At 40.8% G+C, this 26113-nt stretch overlaps 1 protein-coding gene across 8 annotated transcripts in view; it reads right to left on the bottom strand.

Moving 5' to 3' along the window:
* zgc:56622 (uncharacterized protein LOC326033 homolog) overlaps positions 1-26113 on the bottom strand; it is a 92179-nt gene that overhangs the window by 56672 nt on the left and 9394 nt on the right. For 7 of the 8 annotated variants that reach the window (XR_005943524.1, XR_005943523.1, XM_041191480.1 and 4 more), the window contains 3 exons: positions 12451-12528; positions 6076-6192; positions 697-803 (listed from right to left, as the gene is read on the bottom strand). Coding sequence is in view for 6 of the 8 variants with exons in the window: in XM_041191480.1 (XP_041047414.1) it covers positions 697-803; positions 6076-6192; positions 12451-12528 (302 nt within the window). In the remaining 2 variants the exon portion in view is untranslated. The remainder of the gene's footprint in view (positions 1-696; positions 804-6075; positions 6193-12450; positions 12529-26113) is intronic. The other variant, XM_041191477.1, reaches the window with a different exon arrangement.

Consider the following 26113-nt stretch of genomic DNA (forward strand, 5'->3'; position numbering starts at 1 on the left):
TTTCTACAGTTCTTAAGCTCTGGTTAGGCTACAACTAAAGTATTGCATCTAGTTCTGGTTACTACTCTTTAGGAAGAATGCGAGAGTCTTTAAGATGCAGAGGAGAATTATTAGAATGGTTCCAGGGATGAGCAATTTTAGCTATAAGTTTAGGCTAGAGAAGCTAGACTTGTTCTCCTTGGATCAAAAGAGATAGAGGGGAGATTCAATAAGGGTATGCAAGATTATGACAGGTTTAGATGAGGTGGACAAAGAAAAGTTGTTCCCATTTGATAATAGTACAAGGATCAGGGGACACAGATTTAAGATTTTGGGCAAGAGATGAAGGAGGGTCACAAGGACTTTTCTTCTTATGTTCAGTGGTAATGAACTTGAACACACTGCTTATGAGGGTGGTGGAAGTGGAGACGATGAATGCTTTCAAAAGGAAATTGGATGGGCATTTGAGGGCTACGGGACCAGGAAATGATTAGATTAGTCTACAGAAGCCGACATGGACTTGAATGGCCTAATAGCCTCCTCCTGTGTTGCAATGACTCTACAATGACATATTGTGAACTATCCTCTGTGAAAATCACAGCAGATCTGATTCACTTCCTCCAGTGCTGTCATCACAGATCAAATCTCAGAACTGCAATGGAATGTTAAAGAGGACAGTGTCAGCAGTAGAGTTTCTCATTATGGCATTATACTCACACAGTACGACCTGGTGAGCCAAGTGGACTAAACGCTGTCAGTGCAATGTCTCTGGATGCACAGAATTCCACCAGTTCGGGCTGAGTCAGGTACGGATGAAGTTCCACCTGTGAACAAAATTGGCATAAAGAACAAAGTCAAATAGTGATCAGTGACACCCCAACATTGCACACCTGGACGATTTTGATGATTTTTGTTCTTGAATCCCCAAATCTCTCTGTTCCTTCACAGTTTCTTGTTTCCTGCCATTAAGAAAATATTCTGACTCATCTTATCAGATCCAAAATGGATTATCTCACACTAAACTCCATCTTCCACAGCTTTGCCCACTCACTGCATTTGATTTAACAGGGTATGGGAGTCTCTGCTCCACACCCACTGGATAATAGATTGGGAGGGAGCCTGCCCAGGAGAAGGACTGCTGCCCTGCAGCTATTTAATGTTTGATTGGCTCTTAATAGACTGGAGGCTGGACTTCCGCTCCTTGGATACAGGAAGTCCCGGCTTGAGAGCTGCTGGGCTCTGGTCAGGAGCAGTGGCCACAGCCGGTACGGCACTCGGGCAATAAGCAGGCATGCTGTGCTGGTCCTTTCGAGGTGAGTGTTGGGGGTCTCATCAGAGCCTGCCAGCTTGGCCCTGGTGAGTGGGGGCAAGGAGATGGGTGGGCCGGGGCCCAAAGACCGGGGAGAGATGTGGGGTGGGGAGCCCTCTAATGAGCGCAGGGATCATGCTAAGGAGTGACCCACCCCTAAACCCCTACTGCCAGCCACCAGGGAAACCTGCCGGGCTGGGTGCTTGTTGGGGCCTCTCCTGATCCTGGAGACAGCAGGATGAAGCCCTTAAGTGGAAACTAGTTGCACATTTAAGGGCCTCAATTGGCCCATTGGTGGGCAAGCCACCTACCTCCCCACACCTCTTATCCCTTTGCCACAACTGTGATGGGCAAGCTGCCCTTTGGATTTAATCTGCCCCCCATCTTCAAACACGCCAGCGGGAGTGGGTGGGGCAATGTTAAATCCAGCCCATTTACTCTGTCATTTGTAACTTCCTGTTCCCACACACAAAGTGCCAGCAACACCCTCTCATCAGTAACACAAGCCCGTACTCACACACACACAGATATAGACGTCCACATATAGTATCTGTTAAGATGAAGCAAATGGGTAGAGTCATGAAAAGAAAGAAAATAATGCTGAAATGAATTATTGCAACAGACAGTATGGATGAAAGAAATGCAAGGAATGTCGTCTATGTGGATTTTCAAAAGGTGTTTGATAGATGTTCCACAGGAGACTTGTTGCTAAAATTAAGGTTCATAAGTCGTAAACTTACTGAAAATTATTGAGCGTATATCAGTCGCTCTTTCATCACAGCAGGTCAGTATCCTACTGCAGCATTTCAAGGTGGCTCACCACCACCTTCTCAAGGGCAACTAAAGATGGACAATAAATGTTGGCCTTATCAGTAAGGCTCACATTCATGGAGGAATTATTAAAAGACAGTATGGCAGTGAGGATAGGAAGTTGGTTAAAAGTTAGAAACATAGAACAGTGGTTAATGTTACATCCCAGAAAACCAGTCGGTGAAGGATATAACTGGGGCCATTTTTCACACACATGCATCTACACTGTTACAAATTACAAGCAACTCTTAAACCAACAACCACAGTTTCAGTCTGTCTCTTTTTAGGGGTACCGGTGAATCCCCAGCAAATGCCCACCGCCTGCATACAATTAAACATAATTATTATACAATTGACAGTAAATGGATAATAAAACACTTACATTTATAGTTTAGTTTAATCATTATAATTTTAATCAGGATAAGTATAACAGCGAGTGAATTAATAAGAGTATTAACCATGAGCAGATCTAGAAGAATTCATTAAAATTAGATTATAAAAGATTGAATAGAATTTTTTTAGGTCTCAGATGGGTAGTGAAAACCTGTTGCTTGCAATTCCCACATCAAGTGGGAACTTCAGGACAGTTCAGGTACTTGGGGGACCAGGTGTATAGGAAGTGAGTCCAGCTGCTCTAGCTGAAGCTCAGGATTTCTGAGTTTGAGGGGCAGCTGAAGTCACTGCTTGACTAATCTAATTGGATTTTTTGATGAACTAATAGAAAAGGTCAATGAAGGGAATTTGACGGATATTGTCTATATGGATTTTAAGAAAGCATCTGACAAAGTACCACATAAAAAGCTGGTTAACAAAATTGAGGCTCATGAGATAGGATGGTCAGTGTCAAATTGGATTTAAAAATTGCCTTAAAGGCGGAAAACAGCAAGTCTTATTAAACGAAAACAGAATTACCTGGAAAAACTCAGCAGGTCTGGCAGCATCGGCGGAGAAGAAAAGAGTTGATGTTTCAAGTCCTCATGACCCTTCGACAGAACTCACGAAGGGTCATGAGAACTCGAAACGTCAACTCTTTTCTTCTCCGCCGATGCTGCCAGACCTGCTGAGTTTTTCCAGGTAATTCTGTTTTTGTTTTGGATTTCCAGCATCCGCAGTTTTTTTGTTTTTATTTTTAGTCTTATTAAACGGTTGTTTTTCAGACTGGAAGATTGTAGACACTGGTGTGGCTCAAGGATCAGTGATAGGTCCACAGCTTTTTTGAGAAATATGAATGACTTGGAAATTTCAAAATTTGCCAATGAAAACATACTTGGAGGTGTGGCAGGCAGTAAGGATGATACCAGTTATCAGGACATAGCTAGGCAAACAATGGCCTGACAAGTGACAGCAACGATGCATTTTGACAGAAGGGATAGAGAGGGGCAACTGTTATGATCCCAGCTGATGTTGCTACTGGACAAATCAGATACCAGAGTGAAACCTGGCTTGATAGACTAACGTTTTTTTTAAGAAACTGTGGAGGGCAGTTACTGTACACATTCACAGGAGTCTGCTAGTGTACTTTTATCAGAAATAATAAAACGTTTATTAAACAAGAAAAATGAACTATATTACACTAGACAAAAATGGTTGGAAAGGTTTCAATACAAACACCAAAAAATGATTCAAACTCACACTATTCCTATTATCCCAGCAACGCTTAAAAACACAAAATACCAGTGAAGATTTACCACTGTCTCAAAGCCAAAGATTCAGCAGCTCAGGTTTGTTATGAGACAGCCTTTCAGTAAAGCTGAGTTATTTAAAAATCCCAAGGGGAAACTTTAAACAACTGTCATTAACTATATTTTTAAGTGGTATGTTTGAGATGCAACTCTAAATTCAGGAATCAGATCACCAGTTCTCGAGAGGTTTTATATTAAGCTAAATGAAACATTTTATTAATTTACACAAGTTAAGTACATATACATGGCTACAAATTACTACGATCCTAACTTATAACAAATTCCTAAACTAATCTCCATTAAGGCAACAGCAACCCATAAATTTAACCAGACAGCAGGCAAAGCATTTTCACCTTATAAATTTAAAATTAGGTTTCTTTCATTTTGGTTCCTGTGGAGACAGTTGGAGGCTTACAGCTGCTTTGATCTTACATTGCATCTGCCCTGCACACATGAAAACTGCTGAAGTTATACCTAGCGCAGCTCATTGAATGTAAATTCTCATTGTATCCCCAGCCTCTTTTAACAATAAAACCCTTTCTTAGTACCAATTTTATTAGCAATTAAAACATATTGCTTGGTCTCTGTTCGCCAGGTGCCAGATTTCACCTCACTTCTTGAATGCTCTATTCAAAAAATGCAAATGCACTATACCTCTCTTACATCTTAAAGCTAGTACATATCAAAGCACCCAGGCTAGCTAGTTTTAATCCAATTAAGACACACCCACAGACTAAACCTCCATTTTAAAAGAAAAATATTTTCCAATAATTTTATATACATTAATAGCTTCATGACATGTTCAAATGGTTTTCTTCTGGCAGATTTCTAAACATTCACTGGATGCTTTTCTTCAAACAGTATCTCTCCCTGAGACACCCAAGAAACATAATCTAAATTCACTATTACTTCAAATCCAGGGCAAACAAGTTCCCTACTCAGTTCCCTCACTGCATGATCCCTTACTAGAAAGATTAGACCTTCTGCCTCCAGTCTCTGGCACACACAATGACTGAATTCTTCTGTATTTCCCTGTCTCTTCGGACCCTGTTGCTAGGCAACAGCACTGTTTTTTTTTATCTTCACTAAACTACTAACTCTTTTGTAACCCATCTCTTCACTTCAAGAGTTGTAAAAATGCATGTCTACAAACAGGGCTCCAGACTTCTTGGCACCACTCACAAAAATCCCTCTAAATGAAACTAAAACCAGGTTTCACCTCTTTTAACACACAAATACAAATATAAATTAAACTTAAAGCTATACATTGTTCCCAACACAATTTAGACTAAATGGCACAGTCCTAAAGAGTGAACAGGGACAGAGGGCCCTTGGGGGTAGAGGGGGTGTTCATGTGCATAGATCTTTGAAGGTGGCAGAACACATTCAGAGGGGAGTCAGCAAAGCAAATGGGATCCTGAGCTTCATAAATAGAGGCATTGAGTGCAAAAGCAGAGAAGTTATGCTGAAGCTGCATAAAGCTCTGGTTAGTTCTGATCAGTACACTTTAGGGAGGATGTAACAGTCCTAGAGAGGGTGCAAAGGAGGTTTTCAGAATGGTTCCAGGGATGAAGGATTTTAGCTACAAGATTAGGTTAGGGAAGCTGAGGTTGTTTGTTTGGAGCAAAGGGAGGATATTTGAGATGTATAAAAGGGAGGATATTTGAGATGTATAAAAGATGTTTGAGATGTATAAAAGGGAGGATATTTGAGATGTATAAAACTATGACAGGTTTAGATGAGGTAGACAAAGAAAAACTGTTCCCATAGCTGAAGGCACAAGGATTAGAGGACATAGATTTAAGATTTTTGTCTAAGAAATGTAGGCGGGTCACGAGGGCTTTTTTAATGCAGCGAGTGGTAATGGCTTGAAATTTGCTGCCTATGAGTGTGGCGAAAGTGGAGAGGAGGAATGAATTCAAAGGGAAATTGGATGGGACTTGAGAGAAGTAAATTTACAGAGCTTTGGAGATAGAGTGGAAAATAGGTCTGTCAGGTTTGCTTTATAAGGAGCTGACATGGACTCGATGGGTTGAAAGACCTCCTTCTATATTGATTCTATGATTCAAAAATTAGGTTTTTGTTCTGGAACGATATAAACAGTGGCGTCCCTCAGGGTCAGTGCTGGGACATTTATTTATATGCGATTTGGACTAGGGTCTACAGGTGAGAGGCCAGACAGTGAGTTCAGGCTGACATCAGCAGATTGAATAATCGATGTGAGCTTTGTACAAGAATTCACAAAGTACTGTGAAAAGAGATTTCATGTTCCATCCCGGTAGTAAGCATAAATACCTGATTCACTGCTGGAATTATACGGGCTACTGACAGGAGTCTTTCTAGCTGGGAAATGTTAAAATTGGAAACGCCAATCGATTTCACCAGCCCTTCATCCACCAAAACTTCCATGGCCTGTTGGTAAAAGGCAAGAAATATTTCTGCATTGCAAGTGCACATCATGACAGCCAGGCATATAGAATGATCTAGAAGAACCACCAATCCCAATGTACACCATGCCCAATGGAACAAGCAATGCACCCTCCACTCAGCAGGCAGGGATGTGCTCTACCCATCCTATATAACAAGGAGTGTGCGCTCTACCCTATGCGACAGGGAGTGTGTGTTCTACTCCATCCTTTTGAGGGCTCTTCCTGAGATTTTCTTGAGGGCTGCTTTTTGGTTTTCAGCAGCCCCTTTTACATTCTCACTAACTCCTTTATTAGATAAGGCAGTCACATAGTACTATATCACCTTCTGTATTTGTGTGGATTTTTTTTGATTTCCTTTTTCAGATAGGTAAGATTGCACAAATACCAAAGAATCTCCTTTAACTTGGAAACAATAAATGAGATGTTTTTGTTAATTTTAAATAAATCCCCCATCCGCAGCCCTTTATAAAAATTAATTGCAAACAATTAGCACTCTCTGGCATTCTTAGTTGCTTTTCCTGCCCATTTCAAGTTTCTTTCCCCTCAATGCTTCTGTTTAAAGTGAGTCCTGACAAACACTTCGGGCTACTGACTTCCAAAGGTCCAACTTTGCAACAAGGACAATACATGACTTAAAAGCAAAATACTGCGGATGCTAGAAATCTAGAACAAAAACTAAAATACCTGGAAAAACTCAGCAGGTCTGACAGCATCTGCAGAGAGGGATACAGTTGACGTTTTGAGTCTGTATGACCCTTCATCAGAACATGACGGTGATATATTTCCAAGTCAGGATGCTGAGTGGCTTGGAGGAGAACTTCCAGGTGGTGGTGTTCCCATGTGTCTGCTGCCCTTGTCCTTCTAGATGATAGTGATCGTGGGTTTGGAAGGTGCTGCCTAAGGAGCCTTGGTGAGTTTCTGCAGTGCATCCTGTAGATGCTGCCACTCTGTCAGTGGTGGAGGGAGTGAATGTTTGTGGATGGGGTGCCAATTAAGACGGCTGCTCTGTCCTGGACGGTGTCAAGCTTCTTTGAGTGTTGTTGGAGTTACACTCATCCAGCAAAGTGGAGAGTATTCCATCACACTCCTGACTTGTGCCTTGTAGATGGTGGACAGACTTTGGGGAGTCAGGAGGTGGGTTACTCACTGCAGGATTCCCAGCCTCTGACCTCCTCTTGCAGCCAAAGTGTTTATGTGGCTAGTCTAGTTCAGTTTCTTGTCAATGGTAACCCACAGGATGTTGATAGTGGGGGATTCAGTGATGGTAATGCCATTGAATGTCAAGGGGCGATGGTTAGATTCTCTCTTGTTGGAGATGGGCATTCCCTAACACTTGTGTTGCACTAATGTTATTTGCCACTTGTCAGTCCAAGCCTGTATATTGTCCAGGTCTTGCTGCATTTGGACATGGACTGCTTCAGTATCTGAGTCACGAATGGTGCTGAACATTGTGCAATCATCAGCGAACATCTCCACTTCTGACCTTGATGGAAGGAAGGTCATTGATGAAGCAGCTGAAAATGGTTGGGCCTAGTACACTAGTCTGAGGAAGTCCTGCAGTGATGTTCTGGAACTGAGATGATTGATGTCCAACCATTTTCCTTTGTGCTAGGTATGACTCCAACCAGTGGAGAGTTTGTCCTGATTCCTTTTGGCTCCAGTTTTGCTAGGGCTCCTTGATGCCACTCTTGGTCAAATGCTGCCTTAATGTCAAGGGCAATCACTCTCACCTCATCTCTGGAGAGCAGCTCTTTTGTCCATCGAATCACAGAATTGATAGTGTAGGCAGCCATTTGGCCCATCGTGTCTGCACCGCCTCTCTGAGCGTTATAACTTAGTGCCATTCTCCTGCCTTTTCCCTGTAACCCTACACATTGTTTCTATTTGAATAATCTTCCAATGCATTCTTGAATGCCTCAAGTGAACCTGACTCTACCACATTTCCAGGCAGCGCATTCCAAACCCTAACCACTCATGTGAAAAAGTTTTTTCTCACCTCACATTTGCTTATTTTGCAAAACAATTTAAAACTGTGCCCTCTCGTTCTTAATCCTTTTACGAGCGGGAACAGTTCCTCCCTATCTACTATTTCCAGACCCCTCATGATTTGAAAGCTTCTATCAAGTCTCCACTTAGCCTGCTCTCCAAGCTAAACAGTCCCAACTTTTCCAATCTTACCTCGTCACTGAAGTCTCTCATCCTGGGAACCATTCTCGTAAACATTCTTCCTATAGTGTGGTGCCCAGAACTGTACACAATACTCCAGCTAAGGTCTAACCAGTGTCTCATATAAGTTCATCATAACCTCCCACTCTTGTACACAATGCCCCTATTAATGAAGCCTGGAATACTGTAAGCTTAGAAACAGCTCTCTCGACCTGTCCTGCCACCTTTAGTGACTTATGTACATACACCCAGGTCTCTCTGCTCCTGCACATCCTTTAGAATAGTATCCTTTATTTTATACTGTCTCTCCATGTTCTTTGTATCAAAGTGTATCACCTCACACTTCTCTGCATTGAACTTCATCTGCCACCTATCTGCCCACTCCACCAATGTGTCAATGTCATTTTGAAGTTCTACACTGTCCTCCTCACAGTTTACAATTCCCCCAAGTTTTGTGTTGCCCGCAAACTTTGAAATTGTCCCCTGCACAAGCATGGGTCCCAATACCGACCCCTAGGGAACTCCACTACAAACCTTCCTCCAGCCCAAAAAAATAACCATTACTCTCTGTTGCCTATCCCTCACCAATTTTGTATCCATGTTGCTACTGTCCTTTTTATTCCAAGACCTATAACTTTCCTCACAAGTCTGTTGTGTGGCACTGTATCGAACGCCTTTTGGAAGTCCATATACACCACATCAACAATCTGTTACCTCTTCAAAAGACTCCAGCAAGTTAGTTAGACATGATTTTCCTTTAACAAATCCATGCTGACTCTTCTGAATGAATCTATATTTTCTAATGTGACTATTAATTCTATCCCAAATTGTTTCTAGAAGTTTCCCCACCACCGACATTAAACTGACTTGTCTGAAATTGCACGGCAGGTCCTTACAACTTTTTTTGAACAAGCGCCTAATGTTTGCAATTCTCCAGTCCTCTGGCACCTCCCCTGAATCCAGGGAATATTGAAAGATTATTGCCAGTGCCTCTGCAATTTCCACTCTCACTTCCTTCAATATCATTGGATGCATCTCATCCAGCCCCGGTGCCTTATCAACTTTAAGTACCGGCAGCTTATCCAATACCTCCTCCTTATCAATTTTAAACCCTTCCAGTGACTGAGTTTCCTCCTCTGTCACCATGGCCTAGGCAGCATCTTTCGTGTGGGTAAAGACAGATACAAAGTGTTCATTTAACACCTCGGCCATGCCTCTTGCCCCCATGTGTAAATCCCCATTTTGGTCCCTAATCGGCCCTACTCCTCCTTTTATCGCCTTTTTATTCTTGATGTGCTTATCGAATACTTTGGGGTTTCCTTTTATGTTAGTTGTCAGTCTTTTTTCATAATCTCTCTTTACTTCTCGTATTTGCTTTTTCACATTCCTTCTGAACCTTCTGTATTCAGCTTGGTTCTCAATTTGCCTGACACCTGTCGTAAGCACACTTTTTCTTCTTTAATTCCAACTCCTTTGTCATCCAAGGAGCTCTAGATTTGTTTGTCCTACCCTTCCCTCTTGAGGGAACATACCTTGACTGTGCCCAAACCATCTCCTCTTTGAAGGTAGCCCATTGTTCAGCTACTGTTTTTCCTGCCTGGTTCCAGTCTATCCTGCCCAGCTCCTTTCTTGCCCCATTGCAGCCTCGGTTCAAACATGGCAATGAGGTCAGAAGCTCAGTGACATTGGCGGAGCCCAAACTAAGCGTCAGCAAGCAGGTTATTACTAAGCAAGTACTGCTAGGTACCCTTCCATCACTTTACTGATAATTGAGTACGCTGATAGGGCGGTAATTGGCCAGGTTAGATTTATCCTGTTTTTTGTGTACAGAACATACCTAGGCAAGTTTCCACATTGACGGGTAGATGCCAGTGTTGTAGCTGTACTGGAATAGCTTGGCTAGGCATGCAGCAGGTTCTGGAGCACAAGTCTTCAGTACTATTGCCAGAAAATTGTCAGGGTCCATAGCCTTTGCAGTGTCCAGTACCTTCAGCCATTTCTTGATATCATGTGGAGTGAATCGAATTGGTTGAAGACTGGCATCTGTGATGCTGGGGATCTCTGGAGGAGGCTGAGATTGTTGTGAATGCTTCAGCCTTATCTTTTGCATTGAAGTGCTGCACTCCTCTATCATTGAGGATGGGGATATTTGTGGAGCCTCCTCCTCCAGTAAGTTGTTTAATTGTCCCCCACCCTTCACAACTGGATGTGGCAGGACTGCAGAGCTTAGATATGATCCATTGGTTGTGGACTGTTTAGTTCTGTCTATTACCTGCTGCTTATGCTGTTTGGCATACAAATAGTCCTGTGTTATAGCTTCACCAAGTTGACACCTCATTTTCAGGTATGCCTGGTGCTGCTCCTGGCATGCCCTCCTGCATTCTTCATTGAACCAGGGTTGATCCCCTGGCTTGATGGTAATGGTAGAGTGAGGGATATGCCAGGCCATGAGGTTACAGATTGTGGTTGAGTACATTTCTGCTGCTGCTGATGGTTCACAGCGCATCATGGATGCCCAGTCTTGAGTTACTAGATCTGTTCGAAATCTATCCCATTTAGCATGGTGATAGTGCCACACAACATGATGGAGGGTATCCTCAATGTGAAGGTGGGAGTTTGTCTCCACAATGACTGTGTGGTGGTCACTCCTACCGATACTGTCATTGACAGATGCGTCTGCGGCAAGCAGGTTGTTGAGGAGGAGGTCAAGTATGTTTTCCCCTCTTGTTGGTTCCCTCATCACCTGTCACAGGCCCAGTCAACAGCTACGTCCTTTAGGACTCGACCAGCTCGGTCTGTGGTGGTGCTACCGAGCCACTCTTGGTGATGGACATTGAAGTCCCCCACCCAGAGTACATCCTCAGTGCTTCCTTCAAGTGGTGTTCAACATGGAAGAGCACTGATTCATCAGCTGAAGGAGGGTAGTAGCTGGTAATCAGCAGGAGTTTTCCTTGCCCATGTTTGACCTGATGCTATGAGACTTCATGGGGGCCGGATTCGATGTTAAGGACTCCCAGGGCAATTCCGTCCTGACTGTATGCCACTGTGCCGCCACCTCTACAGTGTCTGTCCTGCCGGTGGGACAGGACATATCCAGGAATGATGATGGTGGTGTCTGGGACGTTGTCTGCGTAAGATATGATTCCATGAGTATGGGTATTTGGAGTTGTATGGAAGCAGCATTAGAAGAACCCATCAATATTCTCAATAAGTTTAATGGAGGAGTGATGATTAAAGTCACATCACACTAGCAAGACCTTAATTTTTGACACCACAATAATTAAATTAGCACAAAAGAACAACAGGCATAAGCTTGCAACAAAATCTTTTTTCAAAATAACTGACACACACTTCTAAATACAAATAGCCTTCACCCTAAACACACCATCTGCAGGCAGGCAAGGCTGCAGCAAATGCATTTTCATTGCACATGCACAAAGCTGAAGTATTTCAACCAGGCAGTTACTACTCTTTTTATTGCATTAAGATAGAGAGGATACACAAAATGATTCCTCCGACATATCAAGTCTAACTTTTTAAACACACTAGCCCACCCACCATTGTTACGAATCTCAGCCAGAAACGTAGCAGGACAGGATGACACTTGTCATATCCTGCACCTTTCTTGGGTATAACAGTATTGCCATCCCCAATTGCCCTGGAACTGAGTGGTTTTCTAAGCCATTTCAGAGTACAGTTAAGAGTCAACCACGTTGCTGTGGTTCTGGAGTCACATGTAGGCCAGACTAGGAAAGGGCAGCAGATTTCCTTCCCGAAAGGACATTAGTGAACCAGATGGATTTTACGACAATTGATGATAGTTTCATGGTCACCATTACTGAGACGAGTTTATATTCCAGACTTGTTAATTGAATATAAGTTCCACCAGCTGCCATGGTGGGATTTGAACCAATTTCCCCAGTGCATTAGCCTGTGCATCTGGATTACTAGTCCAGTGACATCACCATCACCACTGCGTCATGGTCTCATCAATCCCTTATTCCCAGCACTCGGCCTTTGGGCATGTTTCTTTGTGAACAAATTGATTCACAATCACATTTTACTCAGGACTCACCCTCCATGTGTCCACGTAGTCAGCATCACTCACCAGCACCCTGCCCTTTCGCATTGGAAACAGCTCACCCAACACTTTCTGTTAAAGAGGAAATAATTTATTGTATGTATCAAAGGTATATCAGAATGTCACACTGAAGCATAAAGGCATATCTGTATTAAAGCAAGGGGTGTGAGGTATGTCAGAGTATTACAGTGAGGGGTGTAGGGTGTATGGAAGTCCAGCGAGATGGAAGGCAAAATTGCCATATGGAAACGTAGATGAATAACGGAATATTTTTAACAAAGATTGCAGAAGTACAGAATATACTCCATTAAAAAATACAATAATAGATGCTCAATTCCATGGATAAAGCCTTTAGAAGTTAATTAATATTGAAATAAGGTGTCAAAATAGACAAAATATTAAAAATCTGAGAAAATAATAATAATTAATAACAGGACCGTGGAAGTTAAGAGATATGAAGACAACATTCAAAAACATCGAAAGTAAAAGATTTTACAAATATATGAGCAAAATGTAAGGTGCAACCTGAAATGATTGTCAATTTATAAATGATCATAAAAAGCTAGATGCATTTACAACAACTTGTATTTTTATAGCACCATTTAACATAATAAAACAGCCAAGTCGCTACACAGGAGCATCTTAAAGCAAGTTTGACACTTGGCCACATAAGGACTCATCTTGGGCTCAAGTATGACATCAAAGTTGCAAACAGTCTGCTTCAGCCTCAGTCATTTGCCAAAAAGAGGGATAGAGTCAGTAGCTAGGGAACAGAGTTTGTAGCAGGGACCATGCTTCAGTTTTCTCAATATTTAATTGGAGGAAATTTCTGCTCATCCAGTCTTGGAAGTCAGATGGGCTGTCTGATAATTTAGCAACAGTGGAGGAGTCAAGGAAGATGGTGGTGAGGTAGAGCTGGGTGTCGTCAGCGTAGATGTTAAAACAAACACTGTGCTTTCAGCTGACATCACTGAGGAGCAGCATGTAAATTAGAAATAGGAAGGGGCCAACGGTAGATCCTTGGGGGACATCAGAGGTAATAGCATGGGGACAGTTAGAGAAGTCATTGTGATTCTCTAGCTACAGATAGATAATTAAGAATGGAACCAGGCGAGTGCAGACCACCCAGCTGGAGGACAGTGGACAGTTGTTGGAGGAGGTGGTGTGATCAAGTGTTGCGATCCCAGCTGATGTTAATACTGGACAAGTCAGATCCCAGAGAGAGAACTGGCTTGATAGATCCTTACCTTTAATTTCTTTCAGAAACCATGGAAGACAGTTACTGAACACATTCACAGGAGTCTGCTAATGTACTTTTAACATGAAGAATAAAATGTTTATTAAACAAGAAAAATGAACTACTTTACACTAGACAAAAAGGTTGGAAAGATTTCAATACAAACACCAGTAAATGAATCAAATCACACTTGCTCCTTCACCCCAACTATATCTTTACAGATACATACAAATTCGTAAAGATAACACAATTCACAATATCTATCTTATACTCTAATATTCACGGTAAGTATGCGGCACATGCAAAGTAATAGGTGAACTGTGGTCAGACACACCACACCCCAAAATGAGTGACAAATGCCACCAAAGCGTAAACTCAAGTTTCACCTTTCAAGAACATTTTCAGTTATTCAGCCATGCCAAGCAGGACACCACTGCTTGCAGTTAATAGTCATCAACCTTTGGTTGCCTCCTTGGGTCTTCTGATATCTCTCAAGGCCACTTTGCTTAAAACCTGCTGCCCGCAGCTTTCTCTTTTTAACTTGGAGCCAACTGCTCTGCTCATTACTTTTAACTTTACTTAATAAAACCTGTTTCAGATTTCTGTCCTGGTCGTTAACTTGGACTTCTTTTTGGGACCTCTTTCTGTCACACTCCCTGTCTTCCTCTCGTGTCCCGCTCCTTGGGAAGCCTTCCATCTAATGGCACTCCTTTTCAGGTCATCTTCTCCAGTTTCACACTGTTTCACTTTTGCTCCTCCTTTTCCTCTGTACAGGTACGCAGGGCTGGGTTCCGATCTGCAGAGTTGAATAAACGAAGTGCAAATGTGCACAGGGCCAGTTGCCAGCCTAAAGATGTGAAAATCAACAAACCGTGCATATGCGGCCATTCTATACAAATAAACTTTTCATCTTGTTTCACAACTACATGTCATATTGTGGAATTACAAAGATTTAACCAAAACAAAAGTCAATACGTGTAACAAGACTAACGGTATTTACACATCTTAGAATCATAACTCAACGCTTGCATTTCTTTTTTCTCTTAATCCCAGTCTTTAACTTGGCAAAGAATGTTTCATTTAAGTTCACAGCCCAATTGTCCTTCTCATTAGCTGTAGGCATAATTCTATCCTCAAACTCATTTCCCAAACTCAAATGTGGTAAATTCTTATTGAGATAATGAGGTCAAAATGGCATCTTTGTACGGTAACAACTTATTTCTTCTCTGATCAAAATCTCTTTATTATTGAGATGTATTTTATCTTTACACAAAAAGTTGCCATACTCCTGTTTGGTTTGATCTTTGAACATGTTATGATATCGTTGTTTCTCCCAATCCCATTACAAACAGGTTTTATTTGATTCTCTTCGAGCAACATCAATCACTTCCTCCTTCTGGAGCTTTATTGTTCGTTTTAATACTTCAACTCTTTTACACAGTTCATGAATTATATCATTCCACTCCTCTGCAGGCCTTGAACTGTCTTTTGCAAACTGTCCACTTCCCTGGATTCCAGCCACTTATACCTTGTGTATCAACACTGGCAAGTACTTGTAAATCAGTGCCTCTGGACATCTCCACTTTCATTTTCTCCAGATTCCATTAAGGTTCAAGAATCTCACTGCTCTTTTCATGATGAAGTTCAAACAGTTCTTAGCTTTGATTTTTAATTAAGCATTTAACCAACTGTTCTGATTCACTAGCAATTCCTTTTTCTGTTCGAGGCATTTTTCATGATACTTCATAGAGACTTCTGATAGTTAAGTTCATCAAGTTTTAACTGAAGATCGACCTTTGTTAAATTTGTTTCTACAAGTTTATCACTTAGACATTTCAAGTCCTCAGTCAAGTATTCTATTTTGTGACTGATGCTCAATTGCTCTCACCAATTCTTGTTTTTCATTAGCAAACCCCTCTTTCACATGTGAAAGCTGCTTTTTTATGTTGATCAAGTTTTCCTTCAATTGCTTATCAGCAATAAGCTTCTCATTTTTTGCCACAGTAATTTTTAGGAGTTTGATAAGATTAGCATAGTCAAACACCTGCTGCAGTACAGTCATGGCCATGTTACTGTCTCTGCTAGCCAAATCATTACCCAGAATAAAACTACCCCTTCAATAGGTGATCTAGGAATAATTTCCACTGTAACAATCCCATTCAAGAAGCCACTTCGTAAATTGACTTTACACAAAGGAACAGTTTCATAAATTCCATTAATACCTCCTGTTAATACATTTTCCTTCATAAGACTATCTGGAACACAAATTGTATCATCAGCCACCTTCAATTACTGACCTGACCCAGTATCTCTCAAAATTTAATTTGGTTTACCTGTTTTGTTGGTGGTGTAAGGGAACACCTCTCCCTTTGAGACACAACATCCAGTAGTCTGACTCCCTGTAGCAGTCTTCAAAGAAGATTTCTCTTGATTATCCTGAGCCATATCCCCCCTTCCCTAGGTTCTGAGAGAACACATTTCACCCTGTACCACTGCTATGGTTTTAATATTCATTTCCTTTTCTGGTACAACCTTTTCTGAGGATTACTTAAGCATTTCTACTACTGCAATAGGTCTCCCATTTAATTTCCAGCAATTATCTTTAGTGTGTCCAGTCTCATTACAATGGAAGCATACCATTTTCTTTACATCACTTTTAGATTCTAGCCTATTCTGGCATCCTTCTGTCTAGGGCTATTATCTTTTCCATCACCAGATTATCTATTCCTCCAGTTTTCCTGTTGATTCTCATATGACTATTTCCCCCTATGTAACTGCATGAGAGATCATAGGTATCAGCCAAAACTGCTGCTTCTCGGATCTTTGACAGTTGACGCACATCCAATAAAGTCTTAATGGTTACTGGAATAATATTTTGGAATTCTTCCATAATCATGATTTCCCTCATGTTCTCAAAACTTTTCTCTAACTTCAGCAATAGACACCACTGATCTCACAGCATCTCATTTGGTCTTGCAAATTCTACAGATGTCTCATTAGGTTTCTTTCTTATGGTCCTAAACTTTAATTGATAAGCTTCAGGGACAGGCTCATAAGCACCGTGTATTGCCCTTTTAACCATTTCATTGTCAGAAGAACAGTCTGCAGACTGACTAGTGTACACATTCATAGTTGTACCTATGAGTATGCTTCACAACATTAAGATCCAAGCATCTTTTGACCACTTCAACTTAACAGCTATCTTTTCAAATGAGGTGAAATATCTTTCAACTCCATCCTCTATAAATTTAGGTACTAACCAAAGATTTTTAGGTGAATCAAATTCCTCAGTGGAATCAGTATCATCCTCTGAACTACCAAGTCTTCTTTCTTCCTTTACTGTAAGCATTTCTTTAGCAAAGTCAGGTTGTCTGAATCTCCCTCTCTTTGAAACTCAAGATTTTGCATTTGCATTACTGTTTCTTTTGAGTTTTTTCAGTTCTCTCTTTCTAACAATTCAGGTTTTTTCATCTCTCTCCCTCTCAAGCTGCTTATTTTGCAACTGAATCTTAGCTAGCTCTAGCTGTGATACATCAATTTCAGGTTTCTCTCTTTTTAATTCTAAATGTTGGGTAATTACTTTAATCCTATCATCCTTACGAAATCCTGCTTTTATTTCTATCTTCAATTTGTCTGCTTTCTCAGTTTAGCCTTAGTCAAGGATTTCAAATAATCCACTTTTACATCTTCTGCTCCCAGAAAAGTCTCAGAAACAGTTAAAGCCTGTCATGAAGCTATTAATGTATATAACATTATCAGAAATTTTTTTTTTAATATAGAGGGTTGGTCTGTGGGTTTGTCTTAATTCAATTAAAGCCAGTTAGTCTGGGTGCTTTGATGTATACTAGTTTTGAAATGTAAGAGAGGTATAGTGCATTTGCATTTTGCTGAATAGAGCATTCAAGAAGTGAATTCAGGCACCTAGCTAGCAGAGACCAAGCAATGTTTATATTACTAATAAAATTGATACTATGAAAGGGGTTTTATTATTAGAAAAGGTGGAGTTCAAAGGGGCTGGTGATACAATGGGAATTTACATTCAATGAGATGTGCTTAGGTATATCAGAGGGCAGTTATGTGTGTGCAGAGCAGAGTCAATGTAAAATCAAAGCCTGTAAGCCTACCGCTGTGTCTGCAAAGGAGCCAAAGTGAAAGGAACCTGTAAGATGAAAATGCTTTGCCTGAGGTTTGCTTAAAGTCTATTGGTTGTTGTTGCCTTAAAGATTAGTTTGGGAATGTGTTAAAAGTTATGATAGTAGTAATTTGTAGCCATGTGTATGCATTTAATGTGTTGCAACTTAATAAAATGTTTCATTTAGTTTAATATAAAACCTCCCGAGAACTGGTGGCCTGATTCCTGAATTTAGAATTGCATCTCAAACGTACCTCTTAAAATATGGTTATGATAGCTGTTTGAAATTTCCCTCTGGGATTTTTAAATAACTCAGCTTTACCAACTGCTGTGTCATAAAAGGGAATTAGAAATTGTGAAAATAGAGGAGGAAAGAGAAAAAGATAGAGAGAGAATTCCAACTGAATATGTTAGCAGTTAAAAAAAGAGAAGCCAGTAGGTGAGGAAGGACTTATCCCTAAAGTAGAACACAGTGGGGAGATGTTTAAATTTGTACAAAGTTTGAGGAAAAAGATATTGAAACATTCTTTATTTCATTTGAGAAGCTAGCTAAACAGATGAAATGGCCACAGGAAAACTGGACATTATTATTAGTCTAAGTTGTGAGGTAGGGCGCAAAAGGTATATGTTTCGCTTTCATTAGAAATGTTGGTGAGTTATGACATGGTGAAAAAGGCTATTTTGAGTGTATATGAGTTAGTTCCTGAAGCATACAGGCAGAAATTTAGGAATATGAGAAAGTAACCTGGGCAAACTTAGAGTTTGAAAGAGTAAAACAAAGTAATTTTGACCGGTGAATACGGGCATTAAAAATAGAAACAACCTATGCAGCTCTTAGGGAAGTACTTCTTTTGGAGGCATTTAAAGATTCAATCTCTTTGGTAGTGAGAACTCATGTGGAGGAACAGAGGGTTGATTCTGTAAGACAAGCAGCAGAGATAGCTGATGATTATGAGTTAGTTCATAGGGCTAAACCTTTTTCTCATCACCCTTTCAAATGAAAAAGGATAAAAAGTGGGAAGGTGAAAGGAAGGTAGGTGGTCAGGGAAGGAGGAGTAGCTGGAAGTTCCCAGGAAGTTTTTTCTCAGAATAAAAAAGGTAAAGGTAGAAATGGCACTCGAAAATTGAGGTGTTTTCATTGTAATAAAGTGGGGCACACAAAGTCAATCTGTTGGAGATTGCAGGAAAAATCTGTTGGAATTGTTGGGGTACAGAAAAGCTCTAGAAGTAAAAGTACTGTGGGTTCTGAGGTACAGGCACAGGAGAAACCAGTGGTTTGTGTACAGGTGGAACAAGCAGAATCAATGAAAGGTAAAGAAATGGGAATGTGTTCACAGTTTACTCAAGAGAATTCTGAGGAGCAGGTTGCAAAAATGCTTAAAGGCTGTGTGCGCCAAGTCTTTCCATGTGCACAGGGTGGAGTAGGTAAAGATGTTAAAATTTTAATAAACACGGGACTAGTCAATCCTTAATGTTGTGGGATCATGATAGTTGTTGTTCAAAGGGAGTATTGCAGGAGCAGGTAATAATATGTGGGTAAAAACAAAAAACTGCGGATGCTGGAAATCCAAAACAAAAACAGAATTACCTGGAAAAACTCAGCAGGTCTGGCAGCATCGGTGGAGAAGAAAAGAGTTGACGTTTCGAGTCCTCATGACCCTTCAACAGAACTAGGTGAATATTAGGGGAGGGGTGAAATATAAGCTGGTTTAAGTTGGGGGGGTGGTTGGGGGTCGGGGGGGGGGGGGGGGGGGTTGTAGGGACAAGCAAGCAGTGATTGGAGCAGATAATCAAAAGATGTCACAGACAAAAGAACACACAGGTGTTGTAGTTGGTGATATTATCTAAACGAATGTGCTAATTAAGAATGGATGGTAGGGCACTCAAGGTATAGCTCTAGTGGGGGTGGGGGGCATAAAAGATTTAAAAATAATGGAAATAGGTGGGAGAAGAAAAATCTATATAAATTATTGGAAAAAACAAAAGGAAGGGGGAAGAAACAGAAAGGGGGTGGGGATGGAGGAGGGAGCTCAAGACCTAAAGTTGTTGAATTCAAAATTCAGTCCGGAAGGCTGTAAAGTGCCTAGTCAGAAGATGAGGTGCTGTTCCTCCAGTTTGTGTTGATTTCACTGGAACAATGCAGCAAGCCAAGGACAGACATGTGGGCAAGAGAGCAGGGTGGAGTGTTAAAATGGCAAGCGACAGGGTGGTTTGGGTCATTCTTGCGGACAGACCGCAGGTGTTCTGCAAAGCGGTCGCCCAGTTCACGTTTGGTCTCTCCAATGTAGAGGAGACTGCATTGGGAGCAACGAATGCAGTAGACTAAGTTGGGGGAAATGCAAGTGAAATGCTGCTTCACTTGAAAAGAGTGTTTGGGCCCTTGGACGGTGAGGAGAGAGGAAGTGAAGGGGCAGGTGTTACATCTTTTGCGTGGGCATGGGGAGGTGCCATAGGTTTAGGAGTAGGGGGTGATGGAGGAATGGACGAGTGTGTCCCGGAGGGAACGATCCCTATGGAATGCCGCCGGGGGGTGGGGGTGAAGGGAAGATGTGTTTGGTGGTGGCATCATGCTGGAGTTGGCGGAAATGGCGGAGGATGATCCTTTGAATGCGGAGGCTGGTGGGGTGATAAGTGAGGACAAGGGGGACCCTATAATATGTGGGGTTCATGGAGATGCTAAATCTATTGCGTTGTGGAAGGTAAATTTAAAGAGCAAATGGATTCAGGTGAAGTTATAGTTGGAGTGGTAGAAAAATTGCCCATTGCAGGGGTTCAATTTATTCTGGGTAGTGATATTGCTGGATTGCAAATGTGGATGATGCCCATGGTAGTTCAGCAGCCTGTAGAAATGCTTTCAACAGAAGTGATACAGAAGGAACATCCTGGATTGTTTCCTGATTGTGTTGTAATGAGATCAAAGGCTCATAGGGAAGAACAAGAAAGACAAGATAAGCAGGCAATAAAAACAAAAAACTGCGGATGCTGGAAATCCAAAACAAAAACAGAATTACCTGGAAAAACTCAACAGGTCTGGCAGCATCGGCAGAGAAGAGTTGACGTTTCGAGTCCTCATGACTCTTCCACAGAACTCGAAACGTCAACTCTTTTCTTCTCTGCCGATGCTGCCAGACCTGCTGAGTTTTTCCAGGTAATTCTGTTTTTGTTTTGGATTTCCAGCATCTGCAGTTTTTTGTTTTTATCTCTTTGTTTAATTGACTGCCACTGCTCTTCAAGAAATGCCTACCTTGGAGAAGTTTTGTTCGTCTAAAGATAAGCAGGCAGTTCAAAGGCAAGAAGAGGGTGTCGAAATCCAATTAGCTGGCACTGTGTTTGATAACATTGTTCAGGATGAAGGAATACAGAATAATTCAGCTGAAATGTTTAATTCAAAGAAGTTAGTGGAGTTACAGAAAAATGATCTGCAGTTAAAACAGAAGCAGAGAAACCAGGAGCAGGGGTAGGCCATTTGGCCCTTCGAGCCTGCTCTGCCATTCATTATGATCATGGCTGATCATCCAACTCAATAGCCTGCTCCTGCTTTCTCCCCATACCCTTTGATCCCTTTTGGTCTAAGAGCTATATCGATCTCCTTCTTGAAAGCACACAGTAGAAAACAGTTATATCTGAAAGCTTATTCAGAGACAGAAGCAAAATGTATTCCAGCATGTTATTATTCAGGAAGATATTTTGATGAGAGGTCAGATTCTGTCTCAGCAAATGAAAACTGGAGGGAGCTGCATCAGATTATTATCCCATTAGGGTATAGAAATGGGATTCTCAGGATTTCTTATGAAATTCCAATGGGGTTACATTTAAGAATAAGGAAAACACTGGAAAAGATACAGATTTTTTTTGGCCAGTATTGCGTAGGGATGTAGTCAAATTCTGTAGAACCTGTTATACATGTCAAATAACAGGAAAACCACAAGCAGTGATTAAGCCGGTGCCTTTAATCCCAATACCAGCATGTGAAGAACCTTTTACCAGGGTCATGATTGATTGTGTAGGACCCTCCCTAACTCAAAAAGTGGAAATCAGTACTTACTGATGATAATGGATGTGTCTACCAGGTTTCCTGAAGTGATACCTTTAAGAAATATTACAACTAAGATGATTGTGGAGGAGTTAATTACATTTTTTACAAGACATGGTTTACCTAAGGAAATACAACCAGATCAGGGGTCAAATTTTATGTCACAGCTGTTTAGGAAGTAATTAACAATTTGGGGATAAAACTGTTTAAGTCAATGGCTTATCATCCGGAGTCACAAGGAGCATTGGAAAGATGGCATCAAACTTTAAAAACTATGACAAGAGTATACTGTCAGGATTATGCACAGGACTGGGATACAGGAATTCCATTTCTGTTATTTGCTATTAAAGGCACTCCTAATGCATTTACCGGTTTTAGCCCTTTTGAACTAGCTTATGGTCATGAGGTAAAGGGACCACTGAAAATAATTTATGAGAAATTGGTGGGTCAAAATTCAGAAACTATTCTCCTGGATTACGTATCAAATTTCAGGGAAGGATTAAACAGAGCATGAGAGTTGGCTAGGGAACATTTAAAGGCATCACAGCAAATGATAAAAGTGAAAATAGATAAGAAAGCTAAAACTCAGTTTTAGTTCTGGAGAGAAAGTACTAGCTTTATTCCCAGTACTAAGTGATTCATTAAATGCAAGATTTAGTGGGCCTTACAGTGTTGAAAAGAAATTGAGTGAAATAACTTATTTAATAAATAGTCCAAATAGAAGAAAGAAGCAGAAGGTGTGTCATGTAAATATGCTTAAACAGTACTTTGACAGGGAAGAGGAACAAAAAGGGGTATTAGTGATGGTGGATGATGAGAAAGAGATAGAAATGCAGGACTCTGAAATTAATTTTCCTCTAATCAAATTGGATAATGACGGGGTACTTGAAAATTTAAATGAAATTTTGAGTTACCTTCCAAGCAAGTGTCAAAGCGATTTGGAAAAGCTATTGCAGTCACACAAGCCTATTTGTGGAAATACGTTGGGAAAGACACATTTAACTATAAATGATGTATGTATATGAATATCATCTTCAATAAGGCAACAATCTTATAGATTAAATCTGGCAAAGTTATCACAAGTACAAAAAGAAATCGATTTCATGCTTCAAAATGATATCATTGAGTCTAGTTGCAGTAACTGGAGTTGGCCTATTGTACTGGTACTGAAACCAGATGGAACACGAAGACTGTGTGTGGACTATCGAAAGGTGAATGTGGTGACAAAAAGCGGATTCATATCCCATGCCATGGTTGGAAGATTGCATTGAGAAAGTGGGACAATTGAAATTTATCACAAAGGATATTGGCAGGTACCGTTGTCGGAGAGAGCAAAGGAGATATCAGCTTTTGTAATGTCAAGTAGACTATATCAGTTTAAAGTCATGCCATTTTGTATGAAGAATGCACACACAATATTTCAAAGTAGTAGAGGTCTAAGTAATTATGCTGTTTATATTGATATTCGTTTTCAGTCAGACGTAGGAGGAGAATTTACAGCATCTGGAAGAACTATTTATCTGACTACAAGAAGCTAATTTGGTGATGAACTTGGCTAAAAGTGAATTTGCAAAAGCGCAAGTTACATATCCAGGCCATATCATTGGACATGGTAAGGTGGCTCCGAGAGATGCGAAAGTCAAGGCTATCGTGGATTTCCCAGTGCCTACAACAAAACAAGGAGTTTTGAGATTTCTGGGCATGAGTGGGTTTTACTGGAAATTTGTAACAAATTTTACCCAAGTGGTTGCTCCACTGACAACTATTAAAAATGAACAAGAAGTTTCAATGGACACTGGAGTGTCAGAAGTCATTTGATACTTTGAAAACAGTATTAACTACGACACCAGTGTTGACAGTACCTAACTATGCCAAGCAATTCAAGTTGGCCGTTGATGCTAGCGATATAGGCATTGGGGCTGTACCGTTACAAGAAGATGACGCGGGAATTTAAAAACCAACAGGGTATTTTTCATGGAAGCTGAATGTACAACAGAGAAGATATTCAACGATTGAAAAAGAGACTTTGGGCTTGGTGTTAGCATTGCAGCATTTTGAAATTTATGTTGCAAACAATTCATCAGAAACAACTGTTTATACAGACCATAATCCTTTGAAGTTTTTGGACAAATTTCGAGGCAAAAGTGCAAGGCTTTTTAGGTTGAATTTATTATTACAACCATTTAATCTATGGATCATATATATTGCTGGAAGAGAAAATCTGTTCGCAGATGCGTTATCAAGAGTTTGAAGCTTAAAGGAAAAATGGACAATTTAAAAAAAACCTGGACACTAGAGTGATTTCTGTTGATACCAAGGACATATGTGTGTGTGTATATATATATATATATATATATATATATATTGCTATGATAATGCTTGCATCTGGTAATGTAATAGTGTAATAAGTATAGGAAATAGTGTGAGATGGGTTATTAAAATGAAGCCATCTTTTAGAATTATGACGGTTCATTTTTCGATAGGGAGCGGGATGTCATGAAGATATTAATGTATATAACGTTTTTGGAAATTACTTTTTTAAAAATAGAGGGTTAGTCTGTGGGTGTGTCTTAATTCAATTAAAGCCAGCTAGACTGGGTGCTTTGACGTATATTAGTTTTGAGAGGTAAGAGCGGTATGGTGCATTTTCATTTTGTTGAATAGAGCATTCAAGAAGGGGAGTGAATTCTGCAGATTGTATAGAAAGGCTAAACCAAGTCAATCTGCAGATCCCTGGATCAGTACAGGCTGGTTACTGGATTATGTTAAGGTTTCTCACACAGAGATGAGGAGAAACTTCTTTAGCCAGAGAGTGGTGAATCTATGGAATTCATTGCCATTGAAGGCTGTGGAGGCCACGTCATTGAGTGCATTTAAGACCAAGATAGATAGGTTCTTGATTGGTAAGGAGATCAAAAGTTATGGGGAGAAGGCAGGGGAATGTTGTTGAGAAACATATCAGCCATGATTGAATGGCGGAGCAGACTCGATGGGCCGAATGGCCTAATTTCTGCTCCTATGTCTTATGGATTGGCAGAACGGGGTGAAAGAGTGGAAAGTAAGAATGCACAGTGCAAAAACTGACAATGGGTCTGGAAATGACTCGTGTTGCTGGTTCTTGAGGAGGCTGCCATTTCTTTCATAGATAGCCAGTGGATGTGGGATTCTATTTGACAAATATTTTAAGTGATATTCTGTACAAGTGGAATATTGAAGAAAAGTACATCCATTAAATGTTAAGTAGATAATCATTCCTCAAGGGATAATATACACTTTGCAAAAAGTGTGAGCAAGAAAAGATTAAGGATTGACATTGCTGGCTTGAAACAAATGCTGGAAAGAAAATATCTAAAATTAAATGGGAGGATTCAAGCCATCAACTGTTAGATTGTTTTACTATAAAGAAATTCTTAAGGCTCCTAGAGGAGGGGCATCTCAAAATGTAAATTTTGCAAAATACAGAAGATCTCTTTTCTGAGTTTTGGTTTTGTATATATGGTCTGCTTTTTATTAAGAGAATGGAATCTGTTAATTGTATAATTGAGTATTTAATTGTATTCAGGTGGAGGACATTAACTGAGGATTCACTTGTGCTCCTATATAGGACCATTCACAACTCCTCAGATACTGAAACAGTCCAAGTCCAAATGCAGCAAGACCTGTATAATATCCAGGCTTAGACTGTTAAGTAATAATCACACCACACAAGTGTCAGGCAATGACCATCTCCAACAAGAGAGAATCCAACCATTGCCCCATGACATTCAATGGCATTACCATCGCTGAATCCCCCACAATCAACATCCTGGGGTTACCACTGACCAGAAACTGAACTGGATTAGCCATATAAATACTGTGGCTACAAGAACAGATCAGAGGCTGGGAATTCTGCGGCTAGTAACTCACCCCCTGACTCCCCAAAGCCTGTCCACAACCTACAAAGCACAAGTCAGGAGTGTGTTGGAATACTCTCCACTTGCCTGGATGAGTGCAGCTCCAACAACACTCGAAGCTTGACACCATCCAGAATAAAGCAGCCTGCTTGATTGGCACCCCATCCACGAACATTCACTCTCTCCACCACCAACACATAGTGGCAGCAGTGTGTACCATCTACAAGATGCACTGCAGAAACTCACCAAGACTCCTTAGACAGCACCTTCCAAACCCACAATCACTACCATCTAGAAGGACAAGGGCAGGAGATAGATGTGTACACACCACCTGGAAGTTCCCTCCAAGCCACTCGCCATCC

Source organism: Carcharodon carcharias, chromosome 7, assembly GCF_017639515.1.
Source record: "Carcharodon carcharias isolate sCarCar2 chromosome 7, sCarCar2.pri, whole genome shotgun sequence".
Classification (NCBI taxonomy): Eukaryota; Metazoa; Chordata; class Chondrichthyes; order Lamniformes; family Lamnidae; genus Carcharodon; species Carcharodon carcharias.